The following is a 25,836-nucleotide window of genomic DNA, read 5'->3' on the forward strand; positions in this document are numbered from 1 at the left end:
CATTGGTTGCTAGCAGGAAATATCAAGACTTTTAAAAGACATTAAATTTTAAGCTGTACTATATGACTTTTTTTATTTTTATGCTAATTATTTCCTATTACAGTATAATTTGTTGCTATTAAGTATCATTAACAGATCATAATTTACTTTTTTACTAACTGTTGAATTTCAAAGTCTTAGTTTTACTCTACATTGATGATCTCTGACTAGATTTTTTGGTGAAAGTTATATTTCCCCTACAGCATCTTAATGGGAAGAAAAAGTGCCTTATGGTATTAATAGCAACTTAATAAAGTTGCTCACTACCTGGGTGGTCCCCTTAAGTAAATGGTATGTCAGAAGGAGGCGATTATCATATTGGTCCCCTTAAGTAAATGGTATGTCAGAAGGAGGCGATTTAGGGTGGTTCGACATGCCTTTTTGGAACATACCAGACTAAATCAGAGTAAGTGTTGTGAATCACATCATACAATATAATTTATGATTTGAAGTGAGAAGGATCAAGAATGTAGCAGGATAAGAAAAAGGTAAGATTCAAGCATCTAATCTGAATATTCTTAGAATGAGATAAAATTAGTTTGGACACACTTGTTTGGGCAAATATAGATGTTTGAGTCTTATGAAAATGTTTGAAATTTAAGTTCATAGTGCTGCTTGAACATATTGAGTCATTATGAGAATTCAAAGTGTGCCTCGTAATCTTTATAAAATTTGATTAGTATCCTGGTTACTAAGATTCATATGCAAATGAAGGAGTCTAAACCAAATTCTCCAGTACAGTATATAACCAAAGCTGTAAACCTTTAAGTATCTTAGAATTCCTCTAGGCCAAACTTCATTTTGTATATAGGAAAACTAGAGCCTGTGTTAGGGAAGCCCACTTGAGCTAGAATTAGAATTCAGTTTTCTTTCTCATGGTCTATTGATTATGCAAGTACGTAAGTTTTATGTACAATACTTGATTATGGTCTGTGACATATTTCATGAATGAATGTTAGTCATGCCTATTCTTTTCAATCTAGATGAAAAATACTATATTTTTAACAACATTAAAGTTTTTGGATTTTATTACTTTGTTGTGTCATAACAGTGCCTTTTAAAAAATCTGCCAGCAAAGACAACTTCAGTCTATGTAGGCATCCTGTTTTATTTGCTAACTGTGTTTTAAGCACTGCATCAAGTGGTGGTGTATACTGATTACTGTATGGTAGGGAAAAGGGATGGGAAATGTTTAAAGCACTTGAATTCTCGAGAAGCTCAAAGACATCCTGTTTTGTAAAATCAGGATTAGCAGTACTAACCACATGGTATTTCTTTTTGAAGAAAATGAGACAGCACACGTTAAGTATCCAGTAATCACAAACGCTAGTTGGTTTATTCCTTTCTGTATTTCCCTTCTTTCTTCTTCAGGACTTTGGTGGCTATAGATAATATGCATAAATACATACATATTGGATGATTCCTTAGTGATACGGTTTGGCTCTGTGTCCCCACCCAGATTTCACCTGGAATTGTATTAATCCCCATGTGTCATGGGATTACCTAGTGGGGGTAATTGAATTATGGGTGTGGGTTCTTCCTATGCTGTTCTCATGATAGATAAGTATCACGAGATCTGATGGTATTATAAAAGGGCATTCCTCTGCACATTCTCTCTCTTGCCGGCCGCCCTGTAAATTGTGCCTTTTGCCTTCTGCCATGATTGTGATGCGTCCCCAGCCATGTGGAACTGTGAGTCCTTCAAACCTTTTTTTCCTTATAAATTACCCAGGGTCATGTACGTCTTTATTAGCAGTCTGAGAACTAATACACCTAGCTTTTGACAAAGGTATAGATGACCATGAAAAAGAAATCTTCTAATGAAATTTTTCAGAATTCTGAAACTTGAACTGTTGACATTGAAAAGACTTAATTTTTCTACAGTTAATTTTTTGAACCCATTATATTGTAAAACTTACAGTAAAAAGGCAATGTTTTTCAAGGTTTCATGAAAATGAAGGAAATGAAGTTGAAAAGAAAAAGATTATAAATCTCATTTATATTGCCAGACAACTAAAAAATACCTTTCTGAAACTCATTAAACAACATTAACTGTCTTCTTCCTATGTGTCATTTCTCAACATTTTTATTTCTTCTACCCTTGATTACACATACTTGGATACATACATGAAATTGGGCATATCTGCAGCCCATTTCTTGCTTACATTTATTTAGTTGCCTGTATGCTTTATGGTTTCAAAATTAGGAAACTACTGTGAGAAGTATTTGCTTTGCTCTAGTTTGTCTCATAAATTGGAATTGGAAATACCTGTATTTGAGTAAACGTTCTCAAATTTTGTTATATTTTTCCACAACTCAGTTTTTGCCCTCCAGCTTTAATATGGTAAAAGATTAATGCTTTCTGCACATGAGAGAGGTCTTTGGTGAGAAAATGAAATATTTGTGAATATGTTTATAGGCATATCTACTCCGTATTAACAAGTAAGAGCAAAGTTGTATCTACTGTCAACTTATTATTTAAAGATATTCAGGAAGCAAAATATGTTAACATTAAAGCAAATGGATAGAAACTTAAAGCATTTGTTGCAGATAAGTTTTTAACTCTCGGGTTTTTTTCCTAACTTGTTTCAATCCATGGTGTAGCATTTTAGCAGTATACTTTATCTAAAGTAATGAGTATCTAAAGTGATGAGTTTATGGAAACACATCAGGAATACTGAGCAGAAGGATGAAAAGCTGTGTTGAGATCATCATTTTATTGTATGGCAGGAATTCTCCAAGGTTTCATTGACATCAAGCCGAGAGTTAAGATTCAAAGAAATTTTACAAGCAGTATGATTTTTTTCATACAGATTGTAGCAGTGATACATAAAATAATTAAAAATCCCTATTATCTTTATGCCAATAGTCATTATTTGTTGCTTGTTTCTCCTGTGTTTTTATTTTAGACATACCTGTTACTAAGAAAGAGAAATATTCTTTTAAAATGGTGGACTCATTAATATTATCAGTAGAACTTTAAAAGAAGTCCAGGCACTTTGGCAAGCTGAGGCAGGAGGATCACTTGAGCCCAGGAGTTTGAGACCAGCCTGGGCAAAAGTAGGGAGAACCCTGTCTCTACAAAAAATTTTAAAAGTCGCCAGATGTGAGTGATGGTATACACCTCTGGTTCTAGCTACTTGGGAGGCTGACACAGGCGGATCACTTGACCCCGGAAAGTCAAGGCTACAGTGAGCTGTGATCGCACACTACACCCCAATCTGTGCAAAAGAGTGAGACACTCTCCAAAAAAAAAAAATTGAAGTTATTTTTCCATAATTTCTGATTCTAGTTTCATTTGACAGGCTACTACTATTTTGTGAACAGTCCACATTTTCTTTGTAATTTGTGTATTTTTTTCTTTACGCAAAAAATTACAAATACCAGATGATTACTTTATCTGTGGGGAGACCATTTCTACCTTTTGGATGTCTCATCCTAATTTAGTAATTTAGATTATTAGATGCAGTTGCTATATACAAAGTTTTGTTGGAAAAACACCTAAGAGAAAGCAGATGGAGTCATTTTGTATCGTAGGTTATAGATTTTTACTTACTAAGAATAAAATTGTCTCATCAGTAGTGTTATATTTTTGGTACCTTATTTAAGGAAAAAAAGAATAATCCTAAGTAGTCTTTGAGAGAAAACTTTATGAAACTGTAAGAAATAATATTTTAATACAGAATATATGTGAACCATCCAAAAATAACCTACATAGGGCTTTATATATTCTTGCATGTTAAAAATTTACTTTTATTTCATTTATTTTTCCTTTTTTAATGTTTTAAACAACGCAAATGTGAATGAGATATTTGCTGTTTACAGAAAGGTAGGATGACAGAAAAATACTTACAGTACAGTGAGACAAATATATGCAAAGGAAGTAGCAAGAGAGGAGCTAACTCCCTATCTAGAAAAGTGGAACTGACTTTTCAGATGGATTGTGAAGTATAAAAAAGAGTTTCAGAGACAGAGAAATGAGTGAGGAGGTTATGTCAGTAGAAGATACAACAGATAGAAAATCATAAAATGAGAGATAATACTCTTTATTGCAGGAAGACAGGGAATTCATTAAGGCTAGAATACAAATTGTGAGGAGACTGGTGAAAACCTTCCTAAGAAATCTGAATCTTACCTACAGTTAGTAGATGCAGTACAGTTGATAGGTCAGTTGTACATATTTGGCATTGGGCAATTTATGGATTCTTTCTGAAGTATTTTGAGATTGAGCCCCTAATGTCTTCTTGATAAATTTGTCTGTGGAAAGGGAAATAGTGGCATGTGTGTCTCATGACTGTTTAGGCAACAGAAAGCCAATGGAAGTTTGCTCCAGTAACAACATTAAGGATAGGACAGAGAAGGGAGAGCAAAGGAAGCAGGAGTCACTGGCAATGGTTCATTCTCTAGGATGAACCTAAATATGGTAATGGATGAGGGATTCAGCTGCTATTTGAGAGGAAGAAAACCCAAAATCGATGATAAATATCACAAGTAAGATTCAAGAACAGGAATCAGAGATGATTCTGAAGTTCTCCTGTGGGTTGTGGGATAGAAATATGGAGGAAAACAAGGTTTTGAGAGGAATATTTAGCCTAAAAAAGTTTCTACGATTTATTAGACCTCATAATTGGTTGATGAGAAAGGGATTAATTTGCTTAAATTGCTTAAGATCATAAAGCCAATCAGTTGAAGAGTCAAGAGCTTAAAACTATTAACTCATTTTTCTACTTAGAAATGTTTTCCCAATAAATCAAAAGCTCTGTGGTGAATAGCCAGTAATATTCTCACCAAATTATATGTTGTGTATATTTGTTACATATATCTGAAAAGGTCATTTTAATAAAGATATAGTGGATATGTTGATAATTCTTTATTCTATCATATGTTTGTACAGAACACCACATCCTCTGTCAGTATAAAAACAAACACATGTGAGAGATACCTAAATATAAATACACACATACACGCAGGGTTATGTGCTATTTGCTTAGGTACTAAAGTCACCAAACCTGACAAGATGTCTGATGGTGCAGCATTTACAGTCTAAAGGGAGAGGAAGACACACAACAAATGATTGTGCAAATAATCGTCCAGTTACAATTGTGTTCTTAAAAAGGTTTTCAAATGTCCAAAATTCAGTAGCTCAGGCTCGAGGCACATGGATCTTAACTGGAATATCATCATGTGCAAATATCCACTTTTTGAAACTATAAGTGGAAGAATCAGTATGTATTTGAAATAATATATGAAATTATGTTTAAACTGTTTATGTAATTTCCCAGAGTAGAAAATTTGAACTGTAGTGATCAAATGATAAAGTCAAGGTAAGATACGTTTCTGATTATAGAATGTTTCTAAAATTCAAAACCTCATATATGATTTTAAAGAGATAACCTGAAATCTGCTTTTCTTACTAAATATAAGTATAGCACAATAAAACAGACATGTAATTACAAGTAGTGATTTTTTTAAAGCACCCTTCATTATGCATTTACAGAAATGTTTGCAGAAAAATATAATTTTACTATTGTAACTAGTCTGCCTTTTTTTCTACCAGTAGGCAGCTCAGGAGGGCAGAATAAATGCCATTTAAAAATTTATTTAAAACTTCAGCCAGATCAGATCAGTTTCCTTTGGTAATAGAGCAATGTTTCCACTGAATTCACCAAGATATGGTCCCTGTGTGCCAGTGGATACAGAACACTGGAGTTCTAGAATGAGATTTACTGTCAACTATAATCTCTGACTTTGCACTGTCTCTTAATTCTCCATGTTTTTTTTAGTTACGGAATCTCAAGAAAATGACATGAAATAAATATTAGTTGGAAGCAAAATTATTTGTGTAAAAGTAAAGGTTATATAAGCACTTTAAAATTTTTTTAATAAAGATCATACTGCTTTTTCTATGAGCAAAACTTATTTTTCCCATTTATTGTGAAAGAATATGATTTTATTCTGCATTTGTTTCTAGTCTATTATACAGAACAAACATTTATTTTAATGTGTTATATCCAGGGAGAAACATACTATAGAAAAAAATTAATAGTGGATGCAAGATGAAAATTTTTTATTTAGATTCATTTAAGTCTTCTGTAACATGCTAACATTTTTTTCAACATCTGTTTATCTTTAAATTGAAAACATCTTGATTTTATTCCTAGGAGCAATAGTAAACTTATCATGTGCACTTGAGAAGGGATTATAATGTAATATAAATATATTTGTTACTATTTCCATAGAATGCTCATTGCCTCTGGGTATTTTATGTAAATTACACAAATAGCAGCTTTTATATGTGGGATCATGGCAGTATTTTGACTTTCTAAGCAGTAGGAAAATGAACAACAGGATCAGCAAAGAAACGAGTGTGCAAAGTAGTTGAAATATATATTGTTATGATATTAATAAAAAGGTGCAAAGTAACACATAAACTAGGTCAAAGTGTGTGTGTGTATAGGATAAAGGATAGAGCTCCATCTGTTATTTTCTTCTAATGTTGGAACACTTCAATAAGGCACAGCTAGATGGCTACACCCATCAATTTAATGACCAAAATGAATCTTTTTGGTCAGAAGTAGAATCTTCTTAGATTTGTAGGGTCTTTCTTAATCATTCATTCAGCCTTCCACCTAATGAAAGAAATGCCACATAAGAACACTGAGAGATGATCATTTAGTGTCTTCCTCTGTATAAAAATTAAGATTTTTATGTTACAAATGTGATTTTCCTCAAATAAGTATTATGTATTTTTTCAGTCAAAAATGTTTTAGTTAATACAATGAAATTTAAGCTAAATGATTCTCTACTCTTAAAGGCCTTTAGTTAAAAAAAAAAATCTATCTTTAAACAAAAGGGATGGTTCGCTAGCCTAAAGCCATTTTAGTGTAATTCATATGTCTTAATTACAGCCATCAGATTTTAAAAAGGCTCACTGCTCATTTCTGGTTAAAGCTTAGAAAACTCATTTTTGCAAGAAACATTCTGAAGAAGAGATCGTACTTATTTACTGACCCTGCTGATTTCTGACAAAAACATTTTGCTTTGAGGATGTATATAACCAAGGTCTATTAATCTCTTTGTTTTAAAATTCCTACTTTAGGGTTGTGTGCACAAATATTCACTACATTCTTGCATTAAAAAAAAAAATTCAAGTAAGAATGAAGCTAAATTCCAGTCAGACATAATAGTAGATAGTTTTATGACACCACCTTAGAACTTTTCCGCAGGGGTTGGCAGACTAGGAACAGTGCAGGCCCAATCCAACCTGTCTGCTATTTTTGGAAATAAAGTTTCATTGGATCAGGGAGAAACCTATCATTTATGTATTTCTATGACTGCTTCTGCACTAGGAACAGAGCTGAGTAATAGCAACAGACACCATATGATTCGCATAGCTGAAAATATTTACTTTGTAACCCTTTACTGAAAAACTTGGCCAGTTTCTGCTCTGTAGGCTGTGGTCAATAAAGAAAACAAAAGTTCACAATTTTATTAACCCACTCATGAACAGTTACTGTTTTGTTTTGTGAGTTTTTTTTGTTTTGTTTTTGAGATGGAGTCTTGCTCATTCTTTCAGGCTGCAGTGCAGTGGTGTGATCTCAGCTCACTGCAACCTCCCCCTCCCAGGTTCAAGTGATTCTCCTGCCTCAGCCTCCCAAGTAGCTGAGATCACATGTGCATGCTGCCGTGCCTGGCTAATTTTTGTATTTTTAGTAGAGACAGGGTTGCAGCATCTTGGCCAGGCTGGCCTTGAACTCCTGACCTCATGATCCACTCATCTCAGCCTCCCAAAATGTTGAGATTAGGGTCATGAGCCACTACACCCAGCCCAGTTACTGTTTTTACCTTTTATTCCCTGCAGTCATTTCTCTGCATTTGTTTTAAAGGAGTTGAGGTTTTGTACATACTTTTATACATACATATACATCTTTTCATTTGGTATGGTGAGAAAATTAATATATCTTGCTTTGTTATTAAAAATTTTTGTCAACTTCATTTTATATGGCTACTTAACCTATCACAAAAATGTCCCATATGTTATAGTCAGACATTAACATTTTAATTTTTCACTATATAAAAATATTCTAAATTAGATTTTTGTATGTATGTAAAGTTTTTTTAGTATTTTATGTTTTTCCTTATTTGGGAATAGCTTTAGAGGAGTGGAATTCATCGCATACTTCTGGCACATGCAATTCATGATAATTGATGATTTGCTGAGGTTTTTGACATGCTGAAACCTTAAAACTTTTGTTAGACTTGGGGTTTCTATTCTCTTTCTGCCTTATAATTGGGAGTCTGCATATTTTTTAAATCATATAATTTGAAAAATGCTACACTGTTACTTCACTTGCTCCCAAAAAAATAGTACTTTATAACAATGTGATTTAAAGCAATATGAAACGTAAGTGATGTAAAGGTAAAATCACAATCTAGACAGACATGTTTGATACGGCAATTTTGTGAGTAATTTGCAAACTTACTTGTAAAAAGTGGAATATGTTTACGGAGTAGTAAAAGATATTTGAATGTTCTCTACTTTCTAAAAAAAGATTTTTATGCCTAGCATAAAGATATTTCATGCTGAAATCGGGCTACCAATTATGTTCTTTGCCCAATACTTGTTACCATTTTTATCTAATCCTAATATCTTACTTCATTCCTTTTGTGCTTTTTTGCTTTGGATCTTTCATTCTGTAGTTTTGTGACTTTGAGCTAGTTGTTTAAACTTCTCTGGGCTTCAGTTTCCTTATTTGTAAACAGGTGATAGTATGTACATCAAAGAGTTGTTGGTGCTGGGTAAGATTGTGAACAAAACAAAGTTCTTGCCCTTTTGGAGCTAAAATTATAGTGCCAGAAGAAAGACAATAAGTAAATTAAAAAATGTATACAATCTGCAATTTCTTTAAAAAACCATGTTATAGAAAAAAAATCAGAATAAAGGTGAGAGGAGGCTTCTCTGATAAGATTGCATTTGAACAGAGACCCAGTAGAAGTGAGGGAGTAAATTACATGGGCATCCCAGGAAAAAGTACTTCAGGCAGTGGGAATAACAAGTTCACAAATCTCCTTATTACCCAAATCACTTTGAAGTTAGTATTAAAAGAAAAGGCCAGAGAGCCTTTTTAAGACCTAGAAGGAGGATTTAAGAAACAAACACTAAAACTCATAATGGAAAGGATGAATAAATTGGGCCACATTAAAATTAGAGCTTTCTACATGACAAAACAATTTAAAACACGAACTACAAAGTAGGAGAGTCGGTATACAGTACTTTAGGCAATTCGTATCTACCAAAAAAAAAAAAAAATGTCCTCCAAGCTAATAAAATAAAGCAACTGTGCTTTTGGAAAAAGGGGGGAAAAAAGGAGGTAGTGTACTGAAGATTAAACCGAAAAAAGCAGAATTAACGTATCAAAAGATGCTTAGAAGCAAGTGGGGAGCTATTGATACAATTTTTTTCCTTACCAGTTTGATAAAAATAATTTGGCAGTGTTATATTAGTGAAATTAAGAAAAATGGAAACTTACATTGCTCATTTGAGAGAACAGTATGATTGTACCTAACAACTTTGAAAATACACTTACCGAACCTCTCAAAAATTCCGCTGCTGGTTATAAACCATAGAGAATATATTGCACATATACTATAGGAAACCTGTAAAAATATATTCTTTACAGGAATATTTCTAGTAGCTAGCATTTGGAAACAAATGTTATCTATAAGGTAAAGCAATAAAATATGATATACTCTACGAAAATTAAATAATTTTCTGTTACTACATTTGTTTGAATTTAAGCAGTTGAAATGAGAAACAGGTTATTCATAGTTTTCAACATTGTAACAATACAGAGGTAGAGTAGTAAAAATGATACGAAGATACATTTATAGGGATATGTTATACTTGGGTGACAAAATGTAGTGCCCAATAAAATACACTTCTTGCTTTTCTAATAACAATTTTGTTTCCTTAAACACAAAAGTGTTTGTGTTTTACAAACAGATATATATATATATATATATATATATATATATATATATATATATATCTCTGTATTTGTGTACATGTGCGCTTCTATATAAAATTTGACCCTAAGAACATATTAAAATACGGCTTTACTACTATTGAAACTGTCATACATTTTATTTTGTAAGTTTAATTTTCCCAGGAATAGAAATACTGCATTTCCCCCATGATTCATTAATGGACTGAAGAAGCTGCTCAGCAGATGGAATCATTAAATGAATATATGTTTTACTCTTAATATCTACAAAATTTCGTCTTAAATGCCATTTATGTTTGGAATATTTAAGTGTCATAGTAGCCAGGTGTGGTGGCTCCCAACTGTAATCCCAGCACTTTGGGAGACCAAGGCTGGCAGATCACTTGAGACCAACAGTTCAAGACCAGCCTGGACAACATGCTGCAACCCCATCTCTACTAAAATACAGAAATTATCTGGGTATGGTGGTGTGCTCCTGTAATTCCAGCCACTTAGGACACTGAGAGATGAGAAGCCCTTTAACCCAGGAGGCAGAAGGTGCAGTGAGTCAAGATCATACTACTGCTCTGCAGCCTGGGCTACAAAGTGAAACTCTCTCAAAAAATAAAAATAAAAAAGTCATAGTAAAATAATCTGCAATTCTTTGAATTGTCAGCAGATTAAATATGTATATTTAAATGTGTACATAAAAATTTTTTACATGAATATAAAAGGTACTGCAGAAAAAAATGATTAAAGGGGAAACTTTTAGTAACTCCTTGTAAAGGATCCAAATCGGTCACATCTGTCTGCTCCAGAAAACTGAGTTTTAAGCAGTAGAAATCTACACATAAACCGTTTTAGTGAAACAAGTTTTTAATTAATTTTGTTATTAACAATGTCCAGTGTTTATGGATTCGGGGTAATGTATACAAGTAGAAGGTCCGAAACACTTTAAGAGTGATAAATCTAATTTAAAGCCTATAGACTATCATACTGGTAATACCAGTCATTCTGTTAGCAATATTCTTTTCAGGCCACTGCGACAAGATTGAAACCCAGGAATTTCATAAAAATTTCAGTGTTTTTTAAGCTGTGTAGCACAAATATCTAAAGTTTAGTGCTAGTATATGGTATGTATGTGTATGGTGGTGAGGGTTGACATTGTGCAGGGTGGCAGGGGCTTTTTCTCTTGTATACATGAGGCTTCCAAATATAGGTTGTTCTTGATTTTGTTTTCCAGAAAGTGTTCCAATGGTAAAACAAATAATTTCAAAAGCATTTGTATAGAGAGGTCATGGAAGCATAAATGCCTAACAAGACAAGTCAGGCATTTATTATTATTCAGAAGTTGGATAAAATGGTCACAAAGACAGACTTGAATGTGAACATTACAATTTATTAATTAGAATTTCAATCATTTGGGTATAAAAACGACTCGGAGAGGAAATGTTCTCTGCAAAATTTTCTCTGACCTCCTCCACTTGATTGTATAGACATTGCCCAGTGTTATCCTTTGAGCTTTTGTTAGTGGTATTATCCTGCACAGGAGATTTACTGATGCTGTTTATACACAAATAGCAGTAGAAATGAATACAAGGGAATCATAATGAAATTAAGCAAATTGTAGAGTTTTGGCCTAGAATTGTTTTATTTTTCTCTTCAGTTTTTAATCTGTGAATCTTTTGGGCAAAATACATAATATATTTTCACAACTGATGAGTTCCAAATCTTAAGAGTAGACAATGTCAAAAATATTATAAAACGTGGCAAAGAATTTTTTATGAAGATGAAAATTTCCCATCATTTTCTTAATTCTAGCATTCAGTCTAGCATGAATATATCCATCCTGTTGCAAGCAGGTATTAAATACAAAAGTAATTTTGTGATCTCATTCTTAAAGTATCAGTTAGCTCACTAGCTCAGGGTTCTGCTAGATTCATTAAATTATTTTATTAAAATATGCTTGTTTGCTTTGGTAAGACTTTTAATTGTATACCCCCAGATTTTCCAGTGACATACCTGACCTTCATAAAGATTTCAACTAAACAAAATCAATGAAAAAATCCATTTAGAAAAAAGCCATGTATACACACACACACACACACACACACAATGAAAATGAAATGTGTCACCATGTCTGTAAGCAGTGCATATCTTTATGTATAATGTGAAATGTTATAACGGTTTTGAGAGTCCTTATAGTTTATATGTTCTGTGAAAATCTTGGAATTTAAGAGCCGTTAAATTTAGTCTCTCAGTATCTCCCAAATCAAAGTTTCAGTTTATAAATTTTAAAAATTAAGACATAGGTGCTTATCCAAATGGTGATTTTATGTTATATAAAGATAATTCATTGTATTTACCTTTGTGTGCATTTGTAATTTAACCATTTTGGAACATTGTGTTCAGATCCAAAAAAGTTAATAGATTTTACTCATCTATTTCTACGGCTTCCTTGACAACTACTGCAGATGCTGCTATCACCATGGGGATGGTTCTTCTAAATGAAGCAGCAACTTCCAAAGGAGATGTTGGAAAAAGACGGAGTAAGTCTCTGTGTTGGCATTTTTTAATTTTGTTTCAGTCTTAAGATTCATTTAAGTCAAATGGGAAATACATCAAAGCCCTTCGTAAACATAAACTTTTTAAGAAAAGTTCTGGTTTAAAGAAGTTCAGATTTTTAACTTGTTTCTATTTCTGGGATGTGTTCATATACTTGAAAATATGTCTTCCAAAAGAGGACTGGGTAATTTTCTGTGGAATGGCATAGAAAGTGGAGCTTTCCTTCACCCTTTTCTGGGGTGCTCTAATCCATCTGTGCTGAAGCCATAGTCTTTGTTGTAATTCCATCCCAGATAGAAAGATGGAAAATTTCGTGGGCAGAATATTCAGAGATTTTATTGGCATATAACATTCCCTCTGCCACAAGAATCAGGTACACACTCAAAGCCTGACTCTGATGGAGAAGCTTTTGCATAGGGTTTCTACGCTGAGATACTACCTTACCACTCGTTCCAGAGCTTCCTTTAACATTTTTAAAAGGACATCTATTGATATAATCTTTTCCAGGCTCTTTGCCTTTTCCACTGATAAACCAAGATTTATACCTCTATCAAGTTCTCTAGCATTATGTTTTTAAGCAAGTTAATTGTGTTGTTTTTCTTTGATGGGACTGTTCCTCTCAGACTTGTGGAAAAACATGTAGTTTTTGAGAAGTAAAGATTTTGCTAGCAAGAAGAAAAGAATACATAGGGAAAATATGCTCTGAGGAGCATAGGTTAAAAAAGGACAGTCGATGTTTCCTGTCAGAGACCCTTTTATAATTAATATCAAGTCCCTGTATGATTTGACATGTCCACAAACCTACAATTTTCTCACTGTCCTTTGTATGTCTGAACTCTTTAAAACTCACAATTTATGTATGACCAACATAGGTGTCTGAAAAAAACTATTGATTAAGATATTTAAAATAAAAGTCAGACTTAGTTTATGGGTTTTCATCTAGTGTGACATGTATGTAAACAAATCATAGTGCTCTCTCTATTTAGATTGCCCTCTATTCCTATGGTATTATCTATACATTGTTTTAAAGAAATGACAAAAGAAATGAGTACATTATGTGTTGAATTTTATTTTTTTATCTTTTGAATTAACATTATGATATTTTGGGGATTCACAAAGTATGCCTATGAGAAGATACTCTTAATTTCAACTTTTATTTTAGATTTGGGGGTACATGTATAGGTTTGTTACATGGGTATGTTGGATGCTGCTGAGGTTTGGGTATGGATCCCATCACCCAAGTAGTGAGCATAGTACCCAATACATGTTGTGCACTGAGAGACTACCTCCATCCCCACCCTAGTCATGTCTGTTCTCATCTTTATGTTCACATGTATGTAATGCTTAGCTCCCACTTCTAAGTGACAAAATGTGGTATTGGGTTTTCTGTTTGTGTTACTTTACTTAGGATAATGGCCTCCAGCTGCATTCATGTTGATTGTAAAGGACATGATATTGTTGTTTTTTATGGCTGCATAGTATTCCATGGTGCATATATACCACATTTTCTTTAATCTATCATTGATGTGGTATATATGTACTGTGGGATCAACTCAGGTTGATTCCATGTATTTGCTGTTGTGCATAGGGCTGCAGTGAACATAGCATGCGTATGTCTTTATAGTAGAATTATTCTTCTTTGGGTTTACACCCAGTAAGAGGATTCCTGGGTCGAAGATAGCTCTGTCTTAAGTTTTTTGAGGAATCTTGAAACTGCTTTCTGCAGTAGCTGCTCTAATTTACATTCCGGCCAACAGTGTGTAAGTATTCCTTGTTCTCCCTTTCCTCACCAGTATCCGTTGTTTGACTCTTTAATCATAGACATTCCGACTGGTGTGAGATAGTATCTCATTTTGGTTTTGATTTGCATTTCTCTGCTGAGTAGTGATAATGAACATTTTTTCATGTTTATTGGCCACTTGTATGTCTTCTTTTAAGAAATACCTGTTGATGTGCTTTTTCTACTTTTTATTGGGGTTGCTTTTTTGCTTGTGAATTTAAGTTACCTGTAGATTTTGGATGCTAGATGTTTGTCAGATGCATAGCTAGCAAAAATTTTCTCTCATTCTGTAGGTTGTGTACTCTGTCTAGTTATTTTGTTGTACAGAGGTGCGTTAATCAGTCCCATTTGCCGATTTGTGTTTGCAATTGCTTTTGGAAACTTAATTAAAAAAATTGTTTGCCAAGGTCAGTGTTGAAAAAGGTATTTCCTATGTTTTCTCCTAGGATTTTTAAAGTTTTAGGCCTTTTATTTAAGTCTTTAATGCATCTTAATTTTTATATATGGTGAATGGTAGGGGCCAAGTTCCATTCTCATGCATATGGATAGCCAGTTGTCCCAGCAGCATTTATGGAATAGGGAATCCTTTCCCCATTGCTTTTGTTTGCTTGGTTGACCATCAGATGATTGTGGGTGTGCAGCTTTATTAATGGGTTCTGTATTCTGTTCCATTGGTCTCTGTGGAGGACATAGTCTTAATTTTATGTTTATTGTATGTCCTGTCTTACAAAGGTACATAATAAGAAATGTGTACAAATTTTTAATCTTCTTACGATAATATGATACTGAATTAAATCACTATTTCCATCTTCCCTCTTTGTAGATGTTTCTCTAACTCCAGCTCCCACCCACCCCCAAATTGTTTATTGATGTTATGTGTGTGTATGAGAGTGAGCTGGAAAATATATTTGAAAATTTTTTAAGTATTCCTTTCTGATGTGATTTTGGTTTTGATGAGGCACAACTATTATGATTAGTGTTTCCCAGGTTTAGGATGCTTCCATTTCATCATGGCGTTTTCTTTTCACAGGTGTAGTATCTCATATGGCTGCCATGGTTCCTTTTATAATTACTAACCCCTCACTACGCTCAGTTCTCCTTTCCCGTAAGCAAGTACTTGAGTAGCATTATTTTGTCCCACTGCATAGGATCAAGTAAATATGTTCCGTCTTACTTGATCCCATATTTTGAGCCTCATTTCCCATAAAGCACAGCCCAGTGGGACTACTAAAAAGGAACAAAGGGAATGAAAAGAGTGTTCCATTCTTCTGAAAAATATAAAAAGGAGATATATGGAAAAGAAATGAATGTTAGATAAAATGCCACATTTTGGGAGGTATAAATTATTTTGTAATTAGTTATAGGTTTAATAAGACTGTTAGAAGCAAAGTTATTAATACGTTGTATCTAGTTCCTGGTGTCTGTCATATGGGGATATTCTATAATTTTCAAAGTAATATTCACAAACTCATTTTTTGCTTTATTTTCTGCCAATATTCATTTGAAGTTCAGCTGAATGAGTGTTGTCTGAAATGAAACGTCAGAGGCTACGCTTGGATGCTATTAAATGCTTGTCGTGTTTCACAATTTATATTCAAAACCTGGAAGATGACATTCCTTCAAAGTTGCATAAAAACTGACTGCCATATTTGCAGACCATATTTTGACAAAGCCATACCTTACATACTTACTCCATGATTTCCAGAACTGCAGTTAAACTTGGTTTCATTTGTATGTTGGCACAAAAATTTTTAAGATCATATTATGGAATCATATAGATCTGTTTGATTTTCTTTATTTTCTTCTGCTGTTAGTGTTTTTAATCTTTTTCTTTTACAAATAATTTCGAATATTATTCAAATTATGTAGAATTCTCTGAAATGAATAAAAGGTATATTGTGCAACTTATATGTTCTTAAAAGATGTTTAGATATTTCATAAGACAAATATATTTGCCTTCTTTTACTCTAAATGTACTTTAATTGGCTCAAATATTTAAGCATTTCAATTTTATAAGTATGTTTAGATTTATTTTACTAATAATTGACTTGAATTATTTACATATCCAAAATATATATGCAAAAGAATCATTTTATTACTCATCTACTTTAGAGTAAAATCTTCTTAATCATAATAAAGAGGAAATGAGAAAATAAAAAAGTACTTTTCCTATTGTCACCTTTCCTGCGACAGGAATATTGAAAATTGAACTGTAACATATGCTCCCTGTTTCTTTTTAAGACTAACAACATTTTGCCACTATTATCTGCTATTGAGGGGGTTTTCTCCCCGCTGGCTCTCTCTCTGCAAGTTTTATTCCTAACCTTTTATACATTAGGATGAACTCTTTCTATAACATGCTCTTACTGAGGCAATACTAACTGAAAACCTAAAATTACTGCATAGCATTTGAAAAGATTAAAATTATATTAACCATTCTAATAATGCAAATGTTCCTGCTAATATAACCAATGCTTCATAATGCAAGGGCCAATAATCTTGTGTGTGGTTTATAACATGTTTTGTTTTGATCACTCTGGGGCATGTTAGCACCTGTAGGAACTCTATAAGAGAAGAAAACCTCCATAAGACTTAGATCAGTCAATTTTGTTGTTTTCATACCCCAAATAGTACATTTTCATTGAGAAGAATGAACACATTGTATTGTGGATAATCTGGTTTGTTGTACCTGTATGTGGCATGAAGTATTAAATGTAAGTATACTATAATTGAATGCATTTAAAACTATAAACAATTGGGGTTTCATTTGCATATTTTTAGACACTAATGGTATTTTCTGTCTGTTTCTAGTAATTTGCCTAGTGGGATTGGGCCTGGTGGTCTTCTTCTTCAGTTTTCTACTTTCAATATTTCGTTCCAAGTACCACGGCTATCCTTATAGGTAATATCTTTATACTAACATGAATGTTTTTATTCTTACGTAATAGAACAGAATTTTAGTGGTTAATATATAATTAAGGATTAATGTCAAGTAGCTTACTTGCTGTGTGTTTTTTAAATTCTGTTAAGTTTTTGAGCACCTGCCATGTGTTCAGCATGGTAAACTACACCATGGAGATATAAGGCATAGTTCTTGTTCCCCAACAGGTATAGTTTCTTTTTAGACACTCATATTTTCATACATACATATAACAAATGAAGTTTAAGCTCATTTTGAGGACTTCAAATTTTTTTTTCTCTTAGTTTGTCTAATTATGATTTTGACTTTATGATTTTGACTTTATTTGCAAGATTGTTTTGTCATATAATCCAGTGTTCATTGTCTGATAAACTTTGTATTTTAAACTCTACAACATTTTCACTTTGCAAAATAAGAGCCAATATGAAAGGGAAAAATTAAATGATAGAATAATCTCTGGTCACTAAAATCACTGTAATGAGTAAATTGTCATAATTGGAGATGAAAAGATACTGAAAATTCAAACTGTACTTTCACTAAAGCACACTACATTAGATGTGCCAGATTACAGTTGTTCAGTTTATGAATTAGGCCTATATTCATTCTTGTGCTTTTTCCTCCCTTAAGTTTTCTTAAATAACTGCTTCGTTTTCTCTTCTCTTGGGAGTCCTTCTTTTAGCTTAGCTTGTGTTTCTCTAATGAGCAGAAGCTCTGTATTTCCTTTTTCAGAGATTTTGAGGATTCTGTTTAGGTGGTATAACCAGTGCTATGTTGACAGAAAATAAAATCTCCTCATAGCCTACATTTCTTCCACCTATGAACAGTGGACATTTTTAGAACGTTTCTACACCGATCATAGCAGCAGTATATAGCTTAATTAGGGACAAAACTAATCCTATAGAAGTGAGATTTGACTATGGGATAATAATAGAAGAATAAGACTCTTCAACCCCATCTCTCTACTTTCATATATAGCCAGAGGCACATTTCCAATTCTCTTCTTTCCACACCCATTACAAATAAATATACTAAAGGAATGGAAGAAATGTGGGTATCAGATTCAACTTGTAGGAACATCACCTGACACCCTGCCTGCAGTGTAAATTTTTTAAAGTATCAGTTCTGACGGTAGCAAGAGTTATGAGAGAGGCAAGCAGAGTCTTCTTGACATTAGTTAGCCGGCCAGTTTTTGTTTGGATGATGTGAAATAAATGAATCAAATCCGAGAATAAGTAATACCCCATAAAGATGACGTTGTTTTGTTTTTTTTGTTTGTTTGTTTTTTAATTTTGCCCTGCTCTAGGAAGGAGAATCGTGGTTCTGTATGATTGATACTCAGTTTAACTTATGTTATATACTGGAAGCTGTAAGTTAAGAGAAAAAAAAAAATACTCTGTGTCTAGGATGCAAAAGCACTTAAAAATTAATCCATTTTTATCTATAGCACTTAAAATATCAAAGGAAATGTTGTATCTCTTTTTATAAAATGATAAACTGTATAGTAAGTTATATTGTGAGATTCTTAAGTTCTTTTTAGTTGACAGGGGTAAAAGGCAAATTCTAACTTTTCTTGTATATCAGAGCATGTAATGATACCAGAATATCGTTCCCTATCTGACTCAGCAATATAATGACTAGGAAAAGTGGAAAAAAGTAAGTTTTACTAGTTTTTTATAATGTTACATTTGACAGCACTATTTTTGTTATGATACGAAGAGTTTTCAAGTTTGTACTTTTTTTCCAAGTAATCGTCATTTAGTATAATAAGACTCCAGTGCTCTGGGTTTTTGTTGTTTTTAATCAAAGTTGGATATAGAAATTACCTGGGAAGAATTACTATTCAGATCTATGCGGCCAAGGATACATATTACGTATCCTTGGCCGCATAGAGCTGAATAGTAATTACATCTGAACCAGAGTACCTGCCTTTAATTTTATTTCTGTGTGAATGTGGCATTTGAGCACTCTTATTGTGTAACCAGTTCCACACTCCTGTCAACTCCCCACCAGCCTAACATGAGATAGATTTGCCTTCAGCAGGCCTCGTAATGCTAGAAATATAGATGAAACTCTTGGAAAAAGTCAGAGATGGAAATTATGCCTTAGAGTGGTTTTTGAATACTAAATTTGACATAGTTAGATGAAAACCAGTAAGAAGGAGTTGCCAAGAAATAGAATCAGAAGAGAGCCTATCAAAGAAGCTTGGGAAACCAGGTGTGCTGAACAGTGTGGCATGCAGTGTAGAGAAATGGCAGGCAGGCTTCTGGCTGCTGTAACAGCTCTTCAGAGTGCTCCGTCATTTGCTGTGCTGTTGGGTGGGTTTACCAGATCGACCTAAGCAAGCTAAACAGAGTTTGGCTGCCCTGTTAGGCAATTTTAGATAATAGGAAGTTGATTGGAAAGATACATGGAGAAGCAAGGAAGACAGTTAAAAACCTAGTTGCCACACAGTTAGATCTCACAGATGTTGGAAAAGTTCAGAAAACAGGTCATTCAGCAACAGAAATCCATCGCTTGAGAGATAACTCAATGACTAATCCCTTGCTACAGTTCTTCCACTATTATTACTGAATTTCTTTATACTGTTCTCTTCAGGTAATTGGACCCTTCTCTGTCCCTTTAGCTCCTACCCATGCTACTGGTCTCACTGTCTCAACATGATTTTGTGAATTTTCTTGTCTAAGAGGAAGAGAATGTTTGGCTAGGTTTTTTACTCCCCAGTATGGGGTGTCTGATTTTAGAACTGCCAGGCCAGTCCACCCTCTGGACTCCTTGAAGATATCTCCTTCACCACCTTGTGTTGGAGCTATTCAAAGAGCCCACTGAATGTAAATTCATTACCTGTTTCTAAGGCACATCCAAAAGAGGTCAAATACAATAACACCTGTAAAATATAAAACCACCAAATATGTGAAAAGAATAGTATTTAATTCAGCTCTTGAGTTTGGAATAAAAGATGTGCCCCCATTTTTTTTTTTTTGAGGTAGTCTTGCTTTCTCACTTGCGCTGGAGTTCAGTGGCCTGATCGCTGGTCATTGCAGCCTCTCTCTCCCAGGTTCAAGCAATTTTCCTGCCTCAGCCTCCTGAGTAGCTGAGATTACAAGCAAACCCCTATACCGGGCCAATAGATTGTTGATCATAAGAGATGGTTTTCAAAACTCTGTGGCTTCTGAGTCCTCCACCATATGCAACTCAATCAGAATCTCTGAGTGTGGGTTTTAAAATCAGGTGTTACCCAGGTACATTTTGATATAATCGTTTTATGAGTGAGTCTTAGGGAAGTGATAAAGGATTTCACAATTGCCTCTAAGTTTTCAATTTGAGTTACTAAACATATGCTTTATAGACATGCATGATGCTCGCCGTGAAGTACTTTGGAATAACAACGTAAAGTATCAAAAGCTAAATGGTAGATCTGTAAGCTAAATGGCAGATCTGTTTTACAGAAATATTTCACAGGTGGGAAAGATCACTGTGGGTTTGAGTGAGAAAGGAAGACTCCAGAAGAAGGCTTGAATTAGGCTAAAATTCAACAAAGCATTTAGACAAAGGAGAAAAGAGGGGCTGAGGGTATTTCATGGGAAGAAAGTAGTAATATGTGTACAGAGAACTGGGGAGAGAAATGTGTTCATGGCATCTTTTGAGGACTCTGAGTATGCTGCTATGGTGTAATAGCCTTAATATGTACTAGTCAATAACAAACATGTTTCTGGCTTAAAATCCATTAATTAATTATACAGAAACTGTATTTATGAATATTTATGAAAAAAGATAGAGACTGAAAAGGAAATATTCTTAACCAGTTTGGGTGAATTTTAGGACAGTTCTCTAATTCAAATTCTAGATATTTGCAAAACTAATAATTATTTTTCCAGATGAGATTTTGGGATTTTTTTTTTTTTTAGTAATTTTTAGTAATTTTAGTCCTGGAAAGGATCATGGAAATCGTATCATTGAAATTCATTTTACAGATGAGACCAAAAGAGTATATCTATTTAAAGACAGAAGCAGAAAAATCAGACTCTTAGCTCACTTGTCTCTCCTGTGCCGTATTTTGCATAGATAATCTGATTTGTGTATTCTCAGTAGAAGAAAATTATCCCAGAATCAAAGTTGAAAACAACACAAAGTCAAATGTACAGTCACTTCAAAAATCTGATAGCCGAAGCCTCTAAGAAAAATGTTGACTAACTTCCTTTCTCTTGAACTTGGTATAAATATATGCCATGAAACAAAAGGAAATCCACAGAAAACGGACAGTGACAAAATCTACTTATTAAATAAAAATTTAAACAAGTTTTATATATTCTTTACTAGTCTTCATCTCTCCTCAGATCATTTCTCAGATTTGTTCTTTCTTAATTTCATGACTTAATTATCCAGCTATTCTGTCCAATTTAAATAATCCCTCTAATTATATCTTCCCATATCACATTAAAGCTTTCTAATATGTCCCTTCACCCCTTTTGAGAACTGTCATTTATCCATTTTTCTACATTCTATGGATATGTTGGTAAATTGTAAAGCAGGCTTTCATAAATCCTTATGGCATGCATAACCCTCCTAGTATCATTCACACTTAAAATTCTTTCTCTCTGTCAACTTTATGTAGTGTAATTGTTCCCTTCATGACATCTACGGTATCCTTCTAAACCAATAAAATACAGTTTACAGGGGAGGTTTATGAACAACAACAAAAAGTTTTAATCCCTTTTGTTAGTCTAGGACCTATATATATGCTAAAGTTAAGTTAGTAATAATATATTTTACTTTTTTTTTATTCCATTGCATTATTTTCCTTTTAAGTAAGCTTTTGTTGTCTTCTCAGTTATTTTAACAACTCACTTGTGAATGATTAGGATAAATGTCTGAGAAACATCAAAAGCAAATGTTTCTAAAAGACTGCAGAGATTATCAGAGATTTGGACATATCCTGAGCTAAATTCCAAAAACCTGACAATACAGAGAAAGCGAATATACATATATATTCAATTAGTTAAAGAAAGACCAACAGTGATGGCAAAAGCAAGTGTCAAAAGAGGGAACAAATGAAGGAGAAGAAGAAATAATTCTAAGACTAGTTGAAAGGTGAGATGGTGATGAAGACAAGAAAGGCCTTTCCCCATTGAATTATCCTGTGATGAACATAGCACCACGTTGTTAAAGAATACTTTTGTATTCCTGGAACCATTTACCTGTGGAACCAGCATTATATGACATGTTTTAAAAACTGCTCACATCCCCTAAAGGCATTGAAAGAATGAGATGCAGGAAAGAATCATTCTAGGAGGAGGAAAACCCCAAAACATATTCTAGAAGGTATTTCCTGACCTTGAGTACTTAGAAAATGGACATCTACAGATGTCTTATCAAAGAACACAAGGCTGTACAATAGTGAATCATAAACTCTAAGGACCAAGAGCTGAACTACTCTAGCCATCGAAGACAGAAATACACTGAAGTAGGCTGACAAGAGGCAAAAAACTGTTTCTCAACCAAGACTGTATCCTTGACTTTCCCAATCTTAATATGAATAAATGTTGCAGAGATCAGCTGCAAGTACAGATGTACATTCTTCACTACATAGCTCTTGGGAAGCTTCCTACTTCTACTTTAGATCATACCTGTACTTGGGATAAGACTCTTGAGTTATCCTTTAGTGAAAATGCACATTGAACATAACACCTTCTAACATTTTTTTTTTTTGTAAGAAGATCACCTTTACTAATGGGCTTTAGGCTCCAGTGCCAGCAGACTTGCTTGGGTGTTATGCCTCCAGCTTTTGGCCCTTGATGTCTTCATTTTGAATTTTTGTGAATTATAAACTGTTGTACCACTGATACACAGGACTGTATCCATAATTATCTTTATGCACAGAACCATGATAATTATCTTTAATTTTTTTACATTCTCTGGTCACAATTTTGAATTTAAAATACAACCCTTAATTTCTTCTACATAAAGTGATCCTCTTGTGTTTATTCATTTTTAATCTTAAACCTCACAAAACCTTAAACACCTATGCCCTTTGTCATATATTTACAGAACTTCATCTTGTTTTCAAATTGTTGTTTTCTTTATTGATATATGTATTTGCTAAAGGGATAAAAATTGATTAAGTATTTTTTTTACGTTCTTAAATCTTCTGTAAGGTTGACTCTTAACAATATACTCTACAGTATGAATCTGTTTCATGCCATTACTAAATTATCTCATATTGTATTTTAAATATAGTAAGCAGACTTCCCTGATTGGAATCCCCAGTCTGCATTTAACTACCTGTGTGACCTTGGGCAAGTTACTCAACTTTTGAAAACCTAAGTTTTCTCATTTATAAATGGAGATGATTTTTCATATGTCATTCAGCTGTTACGAAGATTACATGAGAGAATGCTTATAAATCACTTAGCACATTGCCTGGTACACAGTACTAATTACTCAGTAAATGTTTAATGCTAATTGTCATTAATTCTGATATAAATATTTAAATTCATTTTTATTTAATGTTTTGCTACAAAGTTTTTCTTAAAGCTACTTAATTTTTAGCATAAAGTAGCTTTGTCTTACATTTGCATGATTCAGTTGAATGAAAAAAAGATTTTCCCTGATCCTTTTGATGACTTTAATGGGGCTCCTGAGTCTCTTGAAATTGTCAGTGAAATAGCAGGGTTACTACAAATTTGATCTAATTACCATCTGAGCCATAGTTCAGAAAAGAGGAAATATTATTTCAGTAGTAGCACTGAATTTATTTTATATATTACATAAACATTAACTGTAGTGCTAGCCCCATTTTCTTTCTTTTTTTTCTGAGACAGAGTCTCATTCTGTCACCAGGCACCAGGCTGGAGTGCAGTGGCATGACCTCGGCTCACTGCAACCTCCGCCTCCCAGATTCAAGCAATTATTCTGCCTCAGCCTCCCAAGTAGCTGGGACTATGGGCGTGCGCCATGCCCAGCTAATTTTTTTTGTATTTTTAGTTAGAGGCAGGGTTTCATCACATTGGCCAGGATGGTCTCGATCCCTTGACCTCGTGATCCACCCACCTCCACCTACCAAAGTGCTGGGATTACAGGTGTGAGCTACTGCGCCCAGCCACTAGCCCCATTTTCTAAGGAGAGCAAAGTGCTAGCAGGAACATGATATTCTTCATCTGTGGTAACTACCTTATCAGTGTTTTCCCTGCCACTCTGTACTCACAAAAGTTTTCTTTAGAAGATGTGTATAAAAACATCTAAGGCACATCAAGTCTCAGCTTTTGTAGGAAAATAACAAGAGACATTTCTAGGAAAATAACGAGACATTTCTAGTAATTCTATCAGTTTGCTTCCTAACTGAAGTTCATTAGACTGTATCTTAGGCAGGTAGTATGATATAATGAAAAAATAACAGTAATTAGGAGAATACCCGAGTTCAAGGTTGAGGTTTAATTCTGTGTATTAGCTAGATCTCTAGCTCTGCATTTAAACAAATCTAGGTTAGAACTTGGTTATTCTTCTCAACTAACTTTGCGGCTTAAAGTTACTTAACTTCTGAGTTTTCCACAACTCTAGTTACTTCTATATCTTTTGCCAATATATTTAACTTGGTTAAGCATGTTTCTTAATTTGAAAACTTCGTATGATAAAACCTACCTCAGAATTTTATAAGGATAAGTTATAATCAATTAGTAGAGCCGAAATATAGTAGGTTCTCAGTAAAGTACTCACTTTTACCTCTCTCCTCTTCACCTAGACTTGCCACTTTAGCACTTGATTATTCAGTAGTACTTTACTGCATTATGTTTTTCATTAATTACTCATGTGTAGTTGTTTCATATGTCTTTTTTTCTTCTAGACTATTACAAGGTATTTGTGTCTTTGATAAATACCTTTTATATGTCTCCAAAGTGCTATGCACATAGTAGGTGCTCATCATATACTTGTTAGTTGAATCTGTTTACTTGAAAACTATTCCTTGTTTACTTCCATTAAATGCAACTGGAACCATTAAAATAGAAATATGATGAAGATGATTGGCTAGCCACAGCTTCAGAAGATGCAGTTCATAGTGAATGACACCCCCTGGAGTTGTCAGATTGTTCTTCACAACTGAAGATGTGTGGAAAAAGTTATTTTTCAAACTTGAGCTCTAAGGAAAGATAACTATTGTGGCTGGGCATAGTACCTCAGGCCTCATATCTAGCATTTTGGGAGGCTGAGGCAGGAGGATTGCTAGAGGCCAATAATTTGAGACCAGTCTGAGTAACATAGCAAGATGATGTTTCTACAAATAATTTAAAAATGTAGCCTGTGATTGGTGGCACACACCTGTAGTTCCAGCTACTGGGGAAGCTGTGGCAGAAAGATCACTTGAACCCAGGAGTTCAAGGCTGCAAGTGAGCTATGATTGTGCCACTGCACTCCAGCCTGTGCAGGAGAGTGAGACCCTGTCTCTAAAAAAAAACTGTTTTTTAAAAAGAGGTACTGCAGTCCCAATTCTGAGCTGGGTGATATCAAGTGAAAAACAATATATAAATTAGGCTTATAGTGAACACAAAGTGCCTTCC

The 25,836-nt window shown here is 33.9% G+C and overlaps 1 protein-coding gene and 1 long non-coding RNA gene across 6 annotated transcripts in view; one reads left to right on the plus strand and one right to left on the minus strand.

The window, feature by feature from the left end:
- The window catches only part of TUSC3 (tumor suppressor candidate 3), a 208,936-nt gene that overhangs the window by 175,958 nt on the left and 7,142 nt on the right, over positions 1 to 25,836 (plus strand). For 3 of the 5 annotated variants that reach the window (XM_039461087.2, XM_003935553.4, XM_074383947.1), the window contains 2 exons: positions 12,497 to 12,571; positions 17,179 to 17,269. In XM_039461087.2, coding sequence (XP_039317021.1) covers positions 12,497 to 12,571; positions 17,179 to 17,269 — 166 coding nt within the window. Of the gene's footprint in view, positions 1 to 12,496; positions 12,572 to 16,998; positions 17,082 to 17,178; positions 17,270 to 25,836 lie in introns of those variants that run through there. The other 2 variants (XR_012513225.1, XM_074383948.1) reach the window with 2 other exon arrangements.
- LOC141580846 (uncharacterized) overlaps positions 1 to 25,836 on the minus strand; it is a 181,817-nt gene that overhangs the window by 26,894 nt on the left and 129,087 nt on the right. The window lies entirely within an intron of this gene.

This window comes from Saimiri boliviensis, chromosome 13 (genome assembly GCF_048565385.1).
Source record: "Saimiri boliviensis isolate mSaiBol1 chromosome 13, mSaiBol1.pri, whole genome shotgun sequence".
NCBI lineage: Eukaryota > Metazoa > Chordata > Mammalia > Primates > Cebidae > Saimiri > Saimiri boliviensis.